Below are 14909 nucleotides of genomic sequence, written 5' to 3' on the forward strand. Positions count from 1 at the left end.
AAGCATTGTAATCCCTGTAAGTGGAAATGCTGCATTGCAGCTCAGTGTACCACAGCACAACCAGATTTTTTTTGCCTTCTTCCCAGGTAGAGGCCTTATTGAACATCTGTGTTCACAAGGTTTCATTTCCTGTTCCTATTCCATTATAGACCTTAAAAAGGGTTGAGAGGATATATAGCTCACCCCCCTAACCACTACAACATAAGAAAACCACACAAAACTCTTCCTCTGAGCCCCACCTGTTCCTTGCTCTAGGCCAGCAATCACACTTTGCACAGCTCTTGCCATCCTGCAGAAAGAGATGAATCCCCTCCAGAGCCCAGGCTCCTGGCATTCACACTCTTTCAGTATTTGTTTCACTCAAATTCAAACGTGAATTGCACAACACGTAAGTCACTGAAAAATTTCACACATTTATTCAAAGCCTTAGAGGCACTTTGTATTTACCTTGTTTTTTAAAAAGGTTGCTGCGTACGATTTCCTTCATGGACTGCACTTTCTGCTTCTGTAGTTTCACTGGTGGAATGCAAGTGTAAAATTCGTATAGTAGTTGGCTGCATGAAAAGGAAAAATGTCATAAATACCATACAGATGAATTCATCAGGTGTTAATAAAGACAGAGAGAAAGAGCAAGAGATCACATATTTGTAAATATTTATCACTTTTTAAGATTTATATTTATTTATATATCACAAATATTGACAAGAGACCAGCAATAAACATATCCAGGGACTCACCACTGTCTTGATCAGTAGGAACTGGTGTAGCTTTGTGGACCTAAATTGATCTGCAAGAATTAATTGCTGACAATGAGGAAATGTTCAAGAGTGACTCACCTAAGTAACTTGGCATCAAAAACCATTTCAACATCATGAAGAACTGATGGTATGTACTTCAAGGCAGCAACCTGCATTGACAGACAGGTCATGTTAATCCTGTGTGTTTGTACATGCACGTGAACAGCACAGAGCACACAAAAACACACAGAGACACAAAACAAACTGATGAACTCGGACTTCTTTCCCAAGACTGAAATTTTACATCACATTTGAATAAATTTTGTCACAGTGTTGCATGTGCCAAGGGTATACAGAGGAACTTAACTACCATAGTTTCAAGTGGATCTAACTTTCTTTGTGAGAGTTAAACCAACCCAACCAGTGAAAGGGTCCAGGCTTTGTAGATTATCTCCCTGCAGAGCACTAGAAGTGTCATTATGATGCAGGTGAGTAAACCAAGCATGGATCAAAGCAGGATCTGTATCAATTCCATGCCAGAATTGTGCCATGCAGGAGGCAGAAGTCGGGGCAGCAGTCACCCACCCACCCCAATGCCACCCTTTCCAGAAGAGATGAAAAGGGGTGTCATGCCCTAACCAACCATCTACAGCTAAGCTGTGGGGTTTATCTCCTCCTATCAGTTCCTGAGGTATATTTTGATAACATAGTGGGATAATCAAACCTTACCCTGACAAGGCTAAGAGACAAGTTACTCTTATTACATGGACAAGAAGACTTCAGCAGGCAATTTCAGGCTCAAAATTACCACTAACACTTAAGGTTAATATGCATAAAAACTAATTTGTAGTACTTTACTTCACTGTGACGCTTTAGGGTATAAATTCCTACTAACATCTTGCTAAAAACTAAATTACAGTGATGTGAAGCCTTCTATTACTGATCTATCTGATAGAAGCCTATCTAGGTTCAATATTTCTCTTACCTGTACACAGCAAGCTCCTTATAAAAACATTAGTAACTTTCTTGAGAGTAGGGGGCTTAGAACGAAGACAATCAGAGCACAGCTTTCTTTGGCTCTCTTTTAGACCTTTTAACCACAACAAAGCTATTATTTTATTTGTATAAGCTTCCACTGCAGTAGCCAATTAAAAAAGAACCCAAAAAACTAATTATGTCTTGATTGAAAAAGAGAGCTTAGTCTGCAGCATGAGTGAATACAGTATTTCAAAGAGACTCAGTGCTGGTTTATGATACCTTCAGATAAAGTCATTCTCCTGCAGATCTCATCCCAGACTCATACACAAACCTAGAAAGGTCAAAGGAGTGTTTAAAGGCTGTTGCAACTTCCACAAAGAGATTTTACCTTCTACTGATCTTGGGCAATCCCTGGGCTATTTAAAGCACCCAAACAAACACCTGTGTTGGGCTGGAAACTGCCTCCAGCTTTAATTCAAACAGGTGCTGCTCCTTGCTTTTCAAGCAACAGACACTGCAAGAAGAGACTGCACAGCAGCATCTGAATTTCATTTTACAGCAGTTCACAGGTACTGTGAAAGATGTTTGATAAAAGACAGAGCCACCAGTACACAAAATATTTCAAGCAGTACTTCACTGGCACCTGGGCTATTGTGCTGACTTTCACGTATTCCCTGTTCTACACTTGCATAGGAGGGGAGGATAGAAATGCAACCTCTCTGCAGATCCACAGTTCCAGCTGAAGTACAATAATGAGTATATCCCCTGCACTATTTTAGGCTCCCAAGTTTCATTTGCAATAATTGCTTCAAATGATGCACTATGGACACAATTGAGCACTGCCCCCTTAATGAAGGCATAAAAATCTCCTAGTCAGCAGTACAAGATGTTCTGCATTCTTCAGACCTTAAGAGATTAGGTTTTTAAGCAGGATACAGATAAACCCACAGCACTGCAGAAAATTATTTCTTACTTATACAATGTACAGTTAAATTTATTTTAACCTTTACTCCTGACCAAGCTTATTTTTAGCTGCCCTCTTTTTGCAGCATTACATTATACATATTCATGAAATTCGCGTACCCATGAGATAAAAAGTACATTCAAATAAATCACTGGTGCTCTGTTTCTTAATCTAATTTTACTTGCCATCAAGGCAACTTGAAGAAGTTACTGTGCCATCCCCCTTTGTGCACCACAAGCAAAGCATCACTATCAGTACCTTTCTAGGCTTATTCTCTCCTAAGAAAAATGTACTGAGATGCACAAATTCCTTAGAATCTACTGCAACAGTAGGGTGGATCAAAATTGCATGGGGAAGAATGAGAAAAAACCAGCAGCTTCATATTCCATTATTTTTCATATTTTTCAGTGCCACAGACAATTTCTTTTTCCTGTGTTTCAATGACCTTGAGAACATGCCATCTAAGGTTTCTGAAAGCACACACAGCTCAGGGAGATGTGTTTTCTCAAATCAGTGCCTAGGAGCAAGCTGGGGAGAGCTGACATTTGCAGCAGACAAGACCATCTGTAGGTCAAACGTGGTGTGTCAGTTGGGGAACAGAACAGTTGGGAAAGGAGCAGGGGCTTGATTTGTAAATTAAGGTTGAGAAAACAAGCTGGTCAATGAAAGGGCACACTCACAGACTACAAATCAGAAGTCAACAGTAGAACAATCTAAAAAACATATACTCTGAAATTTAAAAATCATTCATTCCATTTTATTTTCCAGAAATAGAGGGTGATTTAAGCAGACACAAAAGACAACCACTAAAAATGATGTTTTCTCCCTGAGTGCTCAGGCAAAAGATAGAAGGTAGTGATACCTCCTCTATTCCCAAGCCTCCCTTCACCAAACTCTTTGCAGTTTCTGGAGAATGATTTCCAGGTTTCCAAATTTCAAGGATTCTCTCCCCTAGAAGTACAGACTTCATGAAAAAAAATCTCTGTAAAGTCTACAAAAGTCATCAGCAATGGCTACAGAAGAGCAACTGATAAATGCAACCAAGCTGTAACATCATTCCTGCCAAAAGAAATTAAAGAAAGGTTTACATCTAGTGCCTAGAAAGCCCTACCACTGTAAAGACAGTGTAATTATGAACTAATTTTTTTAAATCATTACAAGAAAAAACTGTTAAAAAAACTCTTAAAAGGAGGAATCCTTCCTTACCCTATAGCTGCACCTTAATTCTTGTACTGGCGAAATTAAACCACGGTAACCTCCGCCCCAGGGGCCAGCCTTACAAAGCACCATGCCAGGACCTGCAGCCAGGCCACCCTGCAGCTCACATGGCTGCTCTTAAACATCAGCACAGTAGGAATATTGAAAATATATTCCTAATTGCAGTTTAATTACTTCATGCAACGCTGAAGTTGAGAAGCATTCTGTCTGTATCTTTAAACACAAAAGAGAACTTGACCAACTCCAGAATTGTTTTTTTTTTTTTTTTAAAAGGTTAACGTGGATTAATATGTACATTTCCAGTTTGCCAACAATGAATTCAGTCTTCAGCTGTTCAAAGCTTATATGAACCATACTCAAAACAAAACCAGATATCTGCCCTTCCCAAAGCTCAGGCATTACAGTAAGTCAAAGCCTCAATGCACTTCAGTAGCCTTAGAACAAGGACTGAAAAGAGATTTTAACTTTTTTTGTAAACGTATACAGCGTTTAACAGATCAGGAAGTAAGATATCACTCAGTAGATAAAGTTAAAATTGAAACAATAAAGTGCTTCTGGCACAGATGAGGCTGTTCCATATAACACATAATTTTATAAAAAATCCTTTCCTGAGTGAATTAATTTTCTATGCAAGCCTGAGTGTGATTCTATCACTAAAAACAACTGGGAAATTACTACTGGCTAAAATACTGAGTTCCAAATTAAAAAAAAAAAATCAGAGACCAAGAAACTTCAGGTTTCAAAATAATTCTTTAAATCATCTACAGCTAAATCTGATAGGCATGTGGACAAACAAGGATGAAATAAGAGTAAAATTTCACATTCAAAGGCTCTGCATACTATTTCAAGTTTCCATATCCTGAAAAACCCAATTTAACTTACTTCAGGGCTCCTAAAACTTTCTTCTCTGATATCTTCAGACCATAATCTACTTGAACACACTCAAATGATCCTACCAATCTATGTTCCACTTATCAATGACAGATTTAAGTGTGACAGATTTAAGCCAGTTTTAATACTCTGATTATTCCTGTATTTTTCCAACAGACTCTCTGAACTTCCCTCTCTGGAAGTTACAAACTGTAACATCCATAGAGTCCCATGTGTCTGTAGAATCACTGAATAACCACCTGTCCCTTACTCTGCAAAGTTAATTTGTACTACTACAACATCCATCATTGTCATCTCAAATTCCCCAAGGGAAATCAGTGTTGGATTTAGGCAGAGACAGATTTATGAATTTCTTTCTACTACTTTCTCCTCCCTCTCAGTAGATATTATCTCAATTTTCTGGCCTGAATCCACCTACCAGAGCAGGAATCTCAAGTATCAGCACTGAAGTATCCTCCAAGCAGCCACAGAAATTCTGTCCCCTGTGAAAGCTGTGGCTGCCTATGGAGTTCATGATGAAGTGGAAGGGAGTGTTAATTTCATATTTTTTGCACAACTTATTTCCAGCTGGAAATTTTATTGTCATTCTGCTTATTCCATGCCTCTCCTATGAGAAATTTATAACATTGATACAGTAGTTTTTATTTACTGTATGTAAAGCAATCTCTTTGTAGGCTTCTCTCACAGCTGTGTGAGTCATTAGTACCTGGAACAAGAGCAAAGTTATGCTAAAAACCAGTATTTCACATCTGCCATAAAACGTTCCTGCTAAAGAAAACTTTCAGTACCTTATGCAGATTTAGAGATTCAAAATCCCACTAGTGCTTCAAGGTTATGAATAAATAGGACCCATTTTGCACAACTGATGGCACTCATTAGAAATCAAAAATTTGGATTTTCAATATGGTATTGATCAAAGCATAACTGTTGAGTAATTGGTTTGTTTATGAAACACACTAATGTGCTCTTTAAAATTAGCATAGATTTCTTTCCTTTAGTGCTTTCCAGAGATGCTCAGCTCTGTTTTCAAGGTTCTGCTGTTTCTGAGGAACATCAGCCAAGATGTCGTGCATGTTTGCTAAACAGGTACAACACTGGGAGCTGGCATTAAACATGGAAAGATGGAAATGAGGGCAGGCACAGTGACACTCCTCAGTCCATGCAATGCTCTGGTGCCACTGGCACTACAACCTGTTCTGAAACACTGCCAGCAGCCCTTCAGGGGCAGCACTGCCCCTTGCACACCCAGAAACTGTTAAGGAAGAAGTTTTCTGTGAGCCTTTCTTGTCACTCTCAAGAAGAAAGTGTCCTGCTCATCAGAGCAGACACAGATGGACAATCCCACACAGCCCCTCTGAGATCAGGCAGGGCAGAATGCAGGGATGTGACAAGCTCTCCCCAAAGAGCACCAAATCCTCCAAGATCTCTTTCTTAATTAGTACAAGAGCAAACATTATTATATAAACTCTTTCAGTATTATTTTAAAGAGGCTTTTTTTTCTTCAGAAGATTCTCCTGATTCTGATGCAGTATTCAAATGTATAAACTATTCCCAGGAAGTCCTTGACAGCATTATCAAGTAACAGAGTATCTGATTGATTTTTAAATGCATTTAGACTATTACTGTAACCATGGTATTATATAATTAAGTTGGTATTTACTTTCTCAGCTCTTTTGCAGTTGCACATTAAACACTTCATGCAAAGTGTCAGCTGATACAAATCTCAACATCAGCCACCTGAGGTTTTATTCAACACAGACTTTTTCATGGGTTTCCACTTCTTACTAAGTCATATCAAAAGGAATCAAAACACAAAACCAGAGGAAGATTCAAGCCCAATGCATACAATGAGTTTTAAATAAAGAATGTTTGAAGCATCAATATTGCAGCTGTCTAATAAATCTTCTACAGGAAGAAGATTTTACAGGAAATCTTGATAGTTTTTCATCTTAATACAGAACTGCCAATTATTTCATATTAGTGATGTTAATAGCTCCCTTTTTTCTCATTTTCTTTAAAACATTAGATTCTGACATGTTAGAATAACTGAGATTGACATGAATGGCAAACCCTGATCCTTTTAAACAATGTAACTCCCAAAGATTGAAACAATAAAATTCATTTTCCCAACTAATACGGTGTAATCCCTGTTTAGCATTATCTGGAGAAATTCAAGAATTAAACATTCAGGTCCCAGGAGGGGATTCATGTCATTAGATTGCTTGAAATATTCCAACATCTGTGCCTTGGCTCTTTCCTTGACTACATTCACTGAATTTCTGTTAGTGTATCTTGTCTGACCTTTTCAAACTAGGCTCCAAATTTATCAGATAACCTGCTCTTCCAACAGAGGGGAATTACAAAAAAGACATACTGGATACATTTCCTGAGTGTCTTTTCCTCGATTTAAAGAGAAGAAAAAGTCCATGTACAAAAACCATACAGAAAATCCAACTGGTTTCCAAGAACACACCAACCTGCAACAAAATGGCAGTTTTATGCTGGCTTTTCATCAGGTTGTTGATGGATTCAAAGAGTCTCCTCATTGATTCTTCAAATTCTATTTGTTCTTTGCCTTCATATAATCTGTTGAAAAATGCATTAGGTTATTCTTTCAGGTTTCATTCTCCCAAATGCAACAGATTTAACATTGAATATATATTTCAGAAGCTGATCCAATATTATGTACATAGATATTTCCCCAATGGGTCATAACTTCTATTCACTGTAACATGTGGCAATTCTTCAGTTTGAACACTATAATAAACACTTTCAATTGTTTTAAAAGCCTCTAAACCATTACACCTCCCAGACTGGAGCTTATATACGTAATTTTATTTACAAAGTAACTTGTATGCAAAAAAAAAAAAAAAAAAAAAAAAAAAGCTTTGGTTTTTTTCCCCACTACAACTGAGATACTCCAGGATATTTTTCACAAATTATGACAATTTCTGTCTTCTGCTGCTGTTGCCACTTTTTCCAAGAGCTATTTTTACTGGCCCCATTAACCACTCTGCTTTTTGAAAAAACTCTCAGTTTGACACTTAAAAGTTTGAAAATGCATTTAAATTGAACTCACTCCATTATTTCTCCATCCCCTGTTCTAAAGTTTGAATCCCTCAGATTATCTCTCCTGTCTTGTTCATACTGGCTCTTAGTATTAAATACTGCCTACATAAAAAGTAAAAACACTGGTGACATGTGAAAACAGTTATGTGAAACAGCTGTCAAGAGTTAAAGAAAAACAAGCTAAGAAAAAAGCAAAGAAGACAAGAGAATCCTTAAATGGGAGTAGAATACTGTGAGCTGAGTGTTGCCTCTTCTGCTCCATCAGAAGAGAAAAATCTCTTTTTAAAGTTATGTATTGCAGTGTCATTTGATTTTCTTTTCAATTTGAAATGTAAGACTGCCTACAATAATAATAGTTGTCCAGTGAATTTAGAGTTTCAGACCTCTGGTTAAGTAGGAGTAGATATGTGTAGCTGATCACCTGAGTATGTAACACATTGCAATAACCTATTTTATTACAGATTGTCCAATGAACACTTTAAGCTGCAAGATAACACGAGAGATTCAAATGAGGATCAAAGTTCTTCCTGAAACAAACCTCTTCTGCTTTCTGGCCTTCATCCAGACAAGAAATTTTCCATAATCCTCTACACAATGCTTCCTTCCCCAAAACTCTAATATACCCTTCTGCCCTGACACCTATGATAAAAATATATGATAAAGTTGTATTCTGCTCTCCTGAGCACCATCTGCTTCCTTATACAGCTTTACACCTTGTTTGTCTGTATCCATCTATAAGTAGTAAGTTCCTAGAGACAATAATTTTTCTAAGGTACTATCCATAGCAGCAAATTCCTTCTGAATCTGGGACTTCAACCAAACCATCATAATCCAGCGAGTAAACTTCATTTTAAAAAACTATTAATCTACATGGATTTTTTTTTTTTAATGGACAGTGGGATATCAGAGATAAATTGTATTAGAGCACCCACTGAGGATAAGATAGCTAGAACAGAACCTTCCTGTTCTGGTGAATGCCAGCCACAAACACAACACCCAACTGTCCCTATAGGTCTGAGTCTGCACTGCCTGACCTCTGCTCCTGCAATCCTTCAGCCGCAGAGCAAAGGGAAATCAGAACAAGCTGTAGGGGGAACCCAGCTCAGGATAAATGGAGAAAGTGAAGCAGAAAGCAATTGAGGAAATGGGTCTGTGGTATGTGAGGAGAGTACAGTTACCAGTATGTAATTTTTCTCCTTCCACTTTTCATTTCCTTTGCTCTCCCCTCCTCCTTTTCCCCTAAACCTGAACCCCACTTGTAAATATTACACCTCAGTTTGCCTGAGCTACACACATCCAGTCCCTGGAGCGTTCCCTGTAAATTCCTCAAGAGGAGGTCCAAAACTCAACATTCAGTGTGACCATGGTTGCTGCAATGACACTGCTCTGTGCACAGTCTGAGGTGTTCTCAAGGACAAGTCTCCAGCCTCCAGCCATCTGTTGAGACGTTTGGCCATCCACTGGTCTTAGGCCAAGCCACCTGACACAAAGAATAATCACCCTTTGAAACATGCTGCTATTACTGAACACATCTCTGGAACTTACACTGAGAATCAGAAAGCAGATTTTGGAATATTCCCTCTACAAAACATATCTCAGCATTATTTGTATTTTAAAGCAGTTGCCAGTTTTATTTGTAAAAATAAAAATTAAAAAAAAGCTCTGTTCTAGAATCAACTTTTTCTACTTCTCAGGTGTTCTTCTATGTCTGATGTTAGACAGCTAATTAAATTGCAATATCTGAGTACTTACTGGGAAAATAATGTCCTTGATCTAACAATGAACTTGAAAACATATTCCAGTGCTTTCAGAGTTCTGAGGATAGGTTCACATTGCTCCCCTCGGCTGGAAGTATCCAAGTATGTCTTCAGAACACTCATTAATTTCCTGAAGTTTAAAAACATTTTTAAAAATAATTTTCAGTATTATTTTTTAATTAGCTTCTTTGGCAGCTCTAAATACATGTTCATGCTTGGTCAAGCACATACAAGAAAACAAACTGAGTGTATTTCTGGATTTATGTTGCACAAATTCTGTCAGTATAAACAAATGAGGAACAAATTCTTAGTTGCACAAGCAAGAGAGAAATCTGAAATCCCAAAAGAGCAGCATGACTTTACACAATCCTTTACGGAAGTTTGTAATACACAAGCACAAGGTATCACAAAATATTCCTTCTGCCTAGATCCACTGAACAGTGATTAAACACCACTGCATGCTCTAATTAACAGCATGTAAATATAACATGTAAATAAAGCAGTACACAACAACATCTGCTTAAATTATTTATTTTATTTAAACACTTCCTTACTCTGTATCTAAAAGCAACTTTTGGCTAAAGACACAGCTGGCTACCAAAGACAGAAGTTAATCTAAAACTAAGTCCCTTAATTTAGCAGTGGTTACAGAATCATCTCAAGTGATTAAAGCAATACGAATGATGCAATTTTCATCTTAATGCAGCCATAAGAACTAAGATAAGGGTGGCTGGGGTTTTTTCCTACATCTCTACAAAAATGGAGACCTGCTGTCCCCTGCCCTAAACAAACCAAGCCAACAACTCTGTGTAACTAATACACATCCCCAGCCTAACTCACATTTCAGAACCGAATTGCTGTGCTTTCAGCCTCTCAGCCTCCTGGGCATTACATCCATCGTGTGTTTCCATTTGCTCCTTTTTACAGATTCTCTGAGTTGGAACAATATTTATCCAGCTTGTATGTAGGGGTAGTGCATGTTAAGCCCTCTCACAGCTCTCTAAAAGCCAGGAGAAAGCATGACTCAACAAGAACTGAATAAATAGGTAACAGTTTGGCCAACCAACCATATAATGTTATAATATGTCTGGGACACAGTATTTCCTTCCTAGTTAGGAGCTGGCCACACACACACTTGTTTATTTCATAAATGATTCTGGAAGCAGAGTACATCTTCCATGATGTGCATTGAATCAATAATGCCAAGAAAACACATGATATGGGGAATAATCATAAACATTATTAGTTTGCCTCTACCACATAGATTAAGTCACCAGAAACTCCCAGCCAGGTAAATCTTAGGAATATTTTATGCAAATAAGGCTGTCCTGAGAGGTTCTGTACCCTTCCTTTTCTTCTTTCACAGTGCTATAAAGCACTAAATTACATGTGCTTATTACTTATGGAGTGAGAGAGGATTGAAGAAGAGCATATAGTTTATGCTTGAGCTTTCTGAGCCCACTCATGCTCATTCCACTTTACTGAGGTGTGAGAAAGGGCTGATTTTGCACTGCTGCCTTTCAGCTCTAGGAAACTCATGGTCTAATGCATGATTTTTGTGACATTTAGTGTTGAGTTGGAACTGATGCAAATTCAACACAGACACTGGAAGATATCCCCAGCTATTCCAAACCTCCAGCTCAGGTCTTCCATGTACTATTCATATTCCAAATTAAAGTTCTGCTCCCATCTGCCGCTCCATTAAGCTGCCAGAACGAGACATCAGGTAGATTAAAAACCCACATCCATCCTCTTAGAGAACATCCCAGAGATCTGCACCAGCTGAAGATGTTACCTTCCTTCATAATTCAGTCATTTTATCCTACCATCATCTGCAAAAGTCTATTCTAAATAAAGTAGGAATCCAGGATTAAATTTGGTGTATAACATGTCTGCACGGTTTTTACTCTTTTCTATGAGTCCATGTCTTCCCATCTGGGTGTTGTGTAGAAGCTCCAAAAGTTGAAAACAAATAAATAAATAAAAAATCCACAACAAGTTCATCCATTGGCGTGACCACGTAACAAATACTAGAACTCCAATTCACAGCAGGACATGTAACAAATACCAGAATTCCAGCTCACTGCACTGAACCCCTCCTGACACAACATCAGACTAAAATGCATACGAAGACTTGACAGTTCCCAAACAATTATTTTTCCTTTGAGTTTGCTTGATGTGAATAAAATGTGGAAACCTATGTAAATGGGCTAAGGAGAGCTTCAAGTCCTCACCTGAGGCATTTCAACTTAAGGCCAGGGATACAAATGGAGAGGCTTTGTAGCACAGCATCTTTTGATAAATTTGACAGGATACAGGTGAAGTGCTCAGACACAGCAAAATCCAGGTGACAGACAACAAATGCCAAAGCATCATTTAACCCCAAATCATTTGCTATGGGTTCATTAATTCCACTTATAATCAAATGTGTCTCAGAGGCAGATAAGCAAACAGCAGCATCAAAACAAGTCACCATAAATTACATCAGAAAAGTCACAAGCAGGATTTACTTCTTTTATGTCATGGTGGAGGTTTAGGAAAAAGGAGAAAGAAGAGAAAACTAACTTACTTGTATGCCAAGGTTGCACTAAAGTGCTGCTGGATATATGCTTCCAAAACAGTGTTAAAGTGCTGAAACTTACGGTCTGCAATGAGCCCTATGATATAGATCTAAACAGACAGAGACACAATTAACCAGAGTCACATTGCAAACTTAAATATTCACTTGTTTAAAATATTTCTGGTAATTCACTATTTAAGTTTTTAAAGAAATTTCATTTTCAGTCAATGAGTAATATTCCTCTGTTCTATAGAGACTTTAATTCTCTGAACTGAAAAACTTGATATTTGCTTCAAAATGTTAAGTTTCTTTTCTCTGACAAATAAATTCGTTGGTGCTGATTCTTACCAGTGCATCAAAGACAAGGATGTCATACTCATTACTGTGGGAATGTTCCATCATGATGTTAAACAGGGCATCCAATGTATCCTGGAGAAACTACAGAACATGAAAAGACAAACTGATGACCAATTCAACTTGAAAATCTCGCAGGAAAATTTTCTGATAGTAGATTTGGTTTCTCCCAAGTTAGAATTTTACTACCTTTACTGAAGGTTTTAAATTGAGAAAACATTTCCAAGGGTTTAGGCTCTAGTTGCTTTAATTAGGAACCTGCATTCTCAGACACATGAGCAATCAATAATACATGCTTAGCTCAAAGCTTATGGAAAAGATAAAAATATTACATAAATGACAAAACTTGTTAAAACTACATTCCTTAGTGACACAGATTAGTGGTTGCTATTTTCACATATGTATGTTGATTAAAAAGACTTTTCCTGCTTCTGAGGTCTGATTCAAATTCTGCACTAAATCAAAGTATCTCAGTGACTTGGGACACAAATCTTTGGTTTAAAAAATCAACTCCTCTTTCTTCCTCTTTTTTTTTTTTCCTTCTCTCCAGAGATATCTAATGTTTATGCCTAAAGACACAAAGGTAATCATATATGCCATTTCCCAAAATACTAACAATTTTTATTCATATACTCATTAAGTTAAGGAAGTGCTTTGTTGGGTACATAGCACTTCTTGGATTTAATATCAACATAATATTAATTTAATATTAAGAACTGCAAAGAAAGTAGTAGGAATTGTTTATGATACTTCACGTAGACAAAAGGAAAGAGATGAATAGATATTGTGGAAAATATTTTGTCATTACTATCTTCATCTCCTAGTAATAATCCTGGAAATCCCCCAGCCCAGCAATGGCCAATACCAGAGATCTGAAACTAAAAAGTAGGAGGAAAGCTGGCCAGCCTTGTGAAGGATCCTGTGTTGGCCTTCTTGCTCCCTCTAATGAAGGGCTTTGCTCATGTCTTTTGCAAACTAACAAAGGCATTATGTATGAAAGGGCCTGAAAAATAACTATTATTAGAATAAAGATTTAAAGATTTACCTTCACTACTTCCTCTCCATCCACAATCTTCAGCTTTTCCAGGTTCTCCTGAAGCAGCTCTGGCTTCATGCGCCACTTCAAGAGACCCAGCAAGCCCACTAATAGAAAATAAATGGGCAGACATTGCAATGTAAAATCTGATTTATCAATTTGTGCAAAGGTTTTCTTTCTAAACTCCCACCTGTTTAGAAGGTACATACCATTCTGAGTTAACTTTGTAGAACAAACAAGAGTTGAAATGTAAAATGCATCTCTTGAGCTGACTGAAAGTCCCCCAACAATACTTGAGCTCCTGACTAAGGTTGCTCCCTTGTTTTCCACGTGCAGACGTGTAGAAGGCAATGTCAAATAAGCACCAGCATCCTCCATTTTTTTACTGTCCCCCTGAAAAACAACACACCTTTCATTACATATTTCACACCCCTGGATTTAAAATTAGACTTATTTTGTACTTTTGTACTAGAGAAGTAAATAAAACTGATGTGCAGGAAGGGACTTTGAGGGGTGACACCCCTGGCAGCGTAAAAGCAAGAGCCAATCTCTCATTTAAAAGCTGGTGGGTGGGGAACACTGCAGAATATCAAGCATCACCCTGAAGACTGTACACAGGACATAGCATGATTATAATACCTGCACACAACTTCAAAAAGCAGAAAGCAGGACTGAGTAAGGAAAGAATAGCAGCACTATTTTGGTATCCTCATTATAACTTCATACCTAGATCTTGAACATTAAAGATCAGGGCATGGTAAGATTATATTTTAAATCAGACAGTACGCTGCAGTAACTAATGACATGGAATATGTGCTTTTCAGTAGAATGAAGAGTACAAAACCAGACAGCCAGCAGAGGTTTTTCCCTCCTCTCTTTCATCAACTTCTGTGCCACAACCCCAAAGATTTTCTGTGAATCTTAGGATTCCCAGACAGGAAAGAAGTCTTAGACAAAGACAATAAAAATCATGCTCCTCACTGTTTAAAGAACACAGTGCTTCTTTAACAAAATTGCAGAAAATTTCTGGAGTGATGATGTTGTCACTTAAATGACAAGTGATGATGATGTCATTTAGAGCTACAAAATTGTGACAAGATATGACTCAATTGCAGACCTTTATTCTACAAATGTGGATGAACAAGGAGCTGCAAAGACCATGATCTAGAAATACATTTTATAGCTTTTCAGTTTTATCTGGTTCAGTGACTGCAGATGTGTGGTTTCTACTTCAAATCAAAGAGGCAAGGTTAAAAATTGACTATAAGAGACCTAGCCAGACAAGAAGCAAAACCTTTATACAGCAAAACACACAGCAGTACCAACATCTATGATTGTATTAGGC

General features: G+C 37.7%; 1 protein-coding gene across 1 annotated transcript in view; it reads right to left on the bottom strand.

The window, feature by feature from the left end:
* The window catches only part of DOCK2 (dedicator of cytokinesis 2), a 155322-nt gene that overhangs the window by 113688 nt on the left and 26725 nt on the right, over positions 1-14909 (bottom strand). Inside the window, exons 19-26 of the mRNA XM_053956912.1 lie at positions 13774-13957; positions 13574-13671; positions 12523-12612; positions 12184-12284; positions 9610-9744; positions 7266-7374; positions 837-907; positions 448-554 (exon numbers count right to left, since the gene is read on the bottom strand). Coding sequence (XP_053812887.1) covers positions 448-554; positions 837-907; positions 7266-7374; positions 9610-9744; positions 12184-12284; positions 12523-12612; positions 13574-13671; positions 13774-13957 — 895 coding nt within the window. The remainder of the gene's footprint in view (positions 1-447; positions 555-836; positions 908-7265; positions 7375-9609; positions 9745-12183; positions 12285-12522; positions 12613-13573; positions 13672-13773; positions 13958-14909) is intronic.

This window comes from Vidua chalybeata, chromosome 15 (genome assembly GCF_026979565.1).
Source record: "Vidua chalybeata isolate OUT-0048 chromosome 15, bVidCha1 merged haplotype, whole genome shotgun sequence".
Taxonomy (NCBI): Eukaryota; Metazoa; Chordata; class Aves; order Passeriformes; family Viduidae; genus Vidua; species Vidua chalybeata.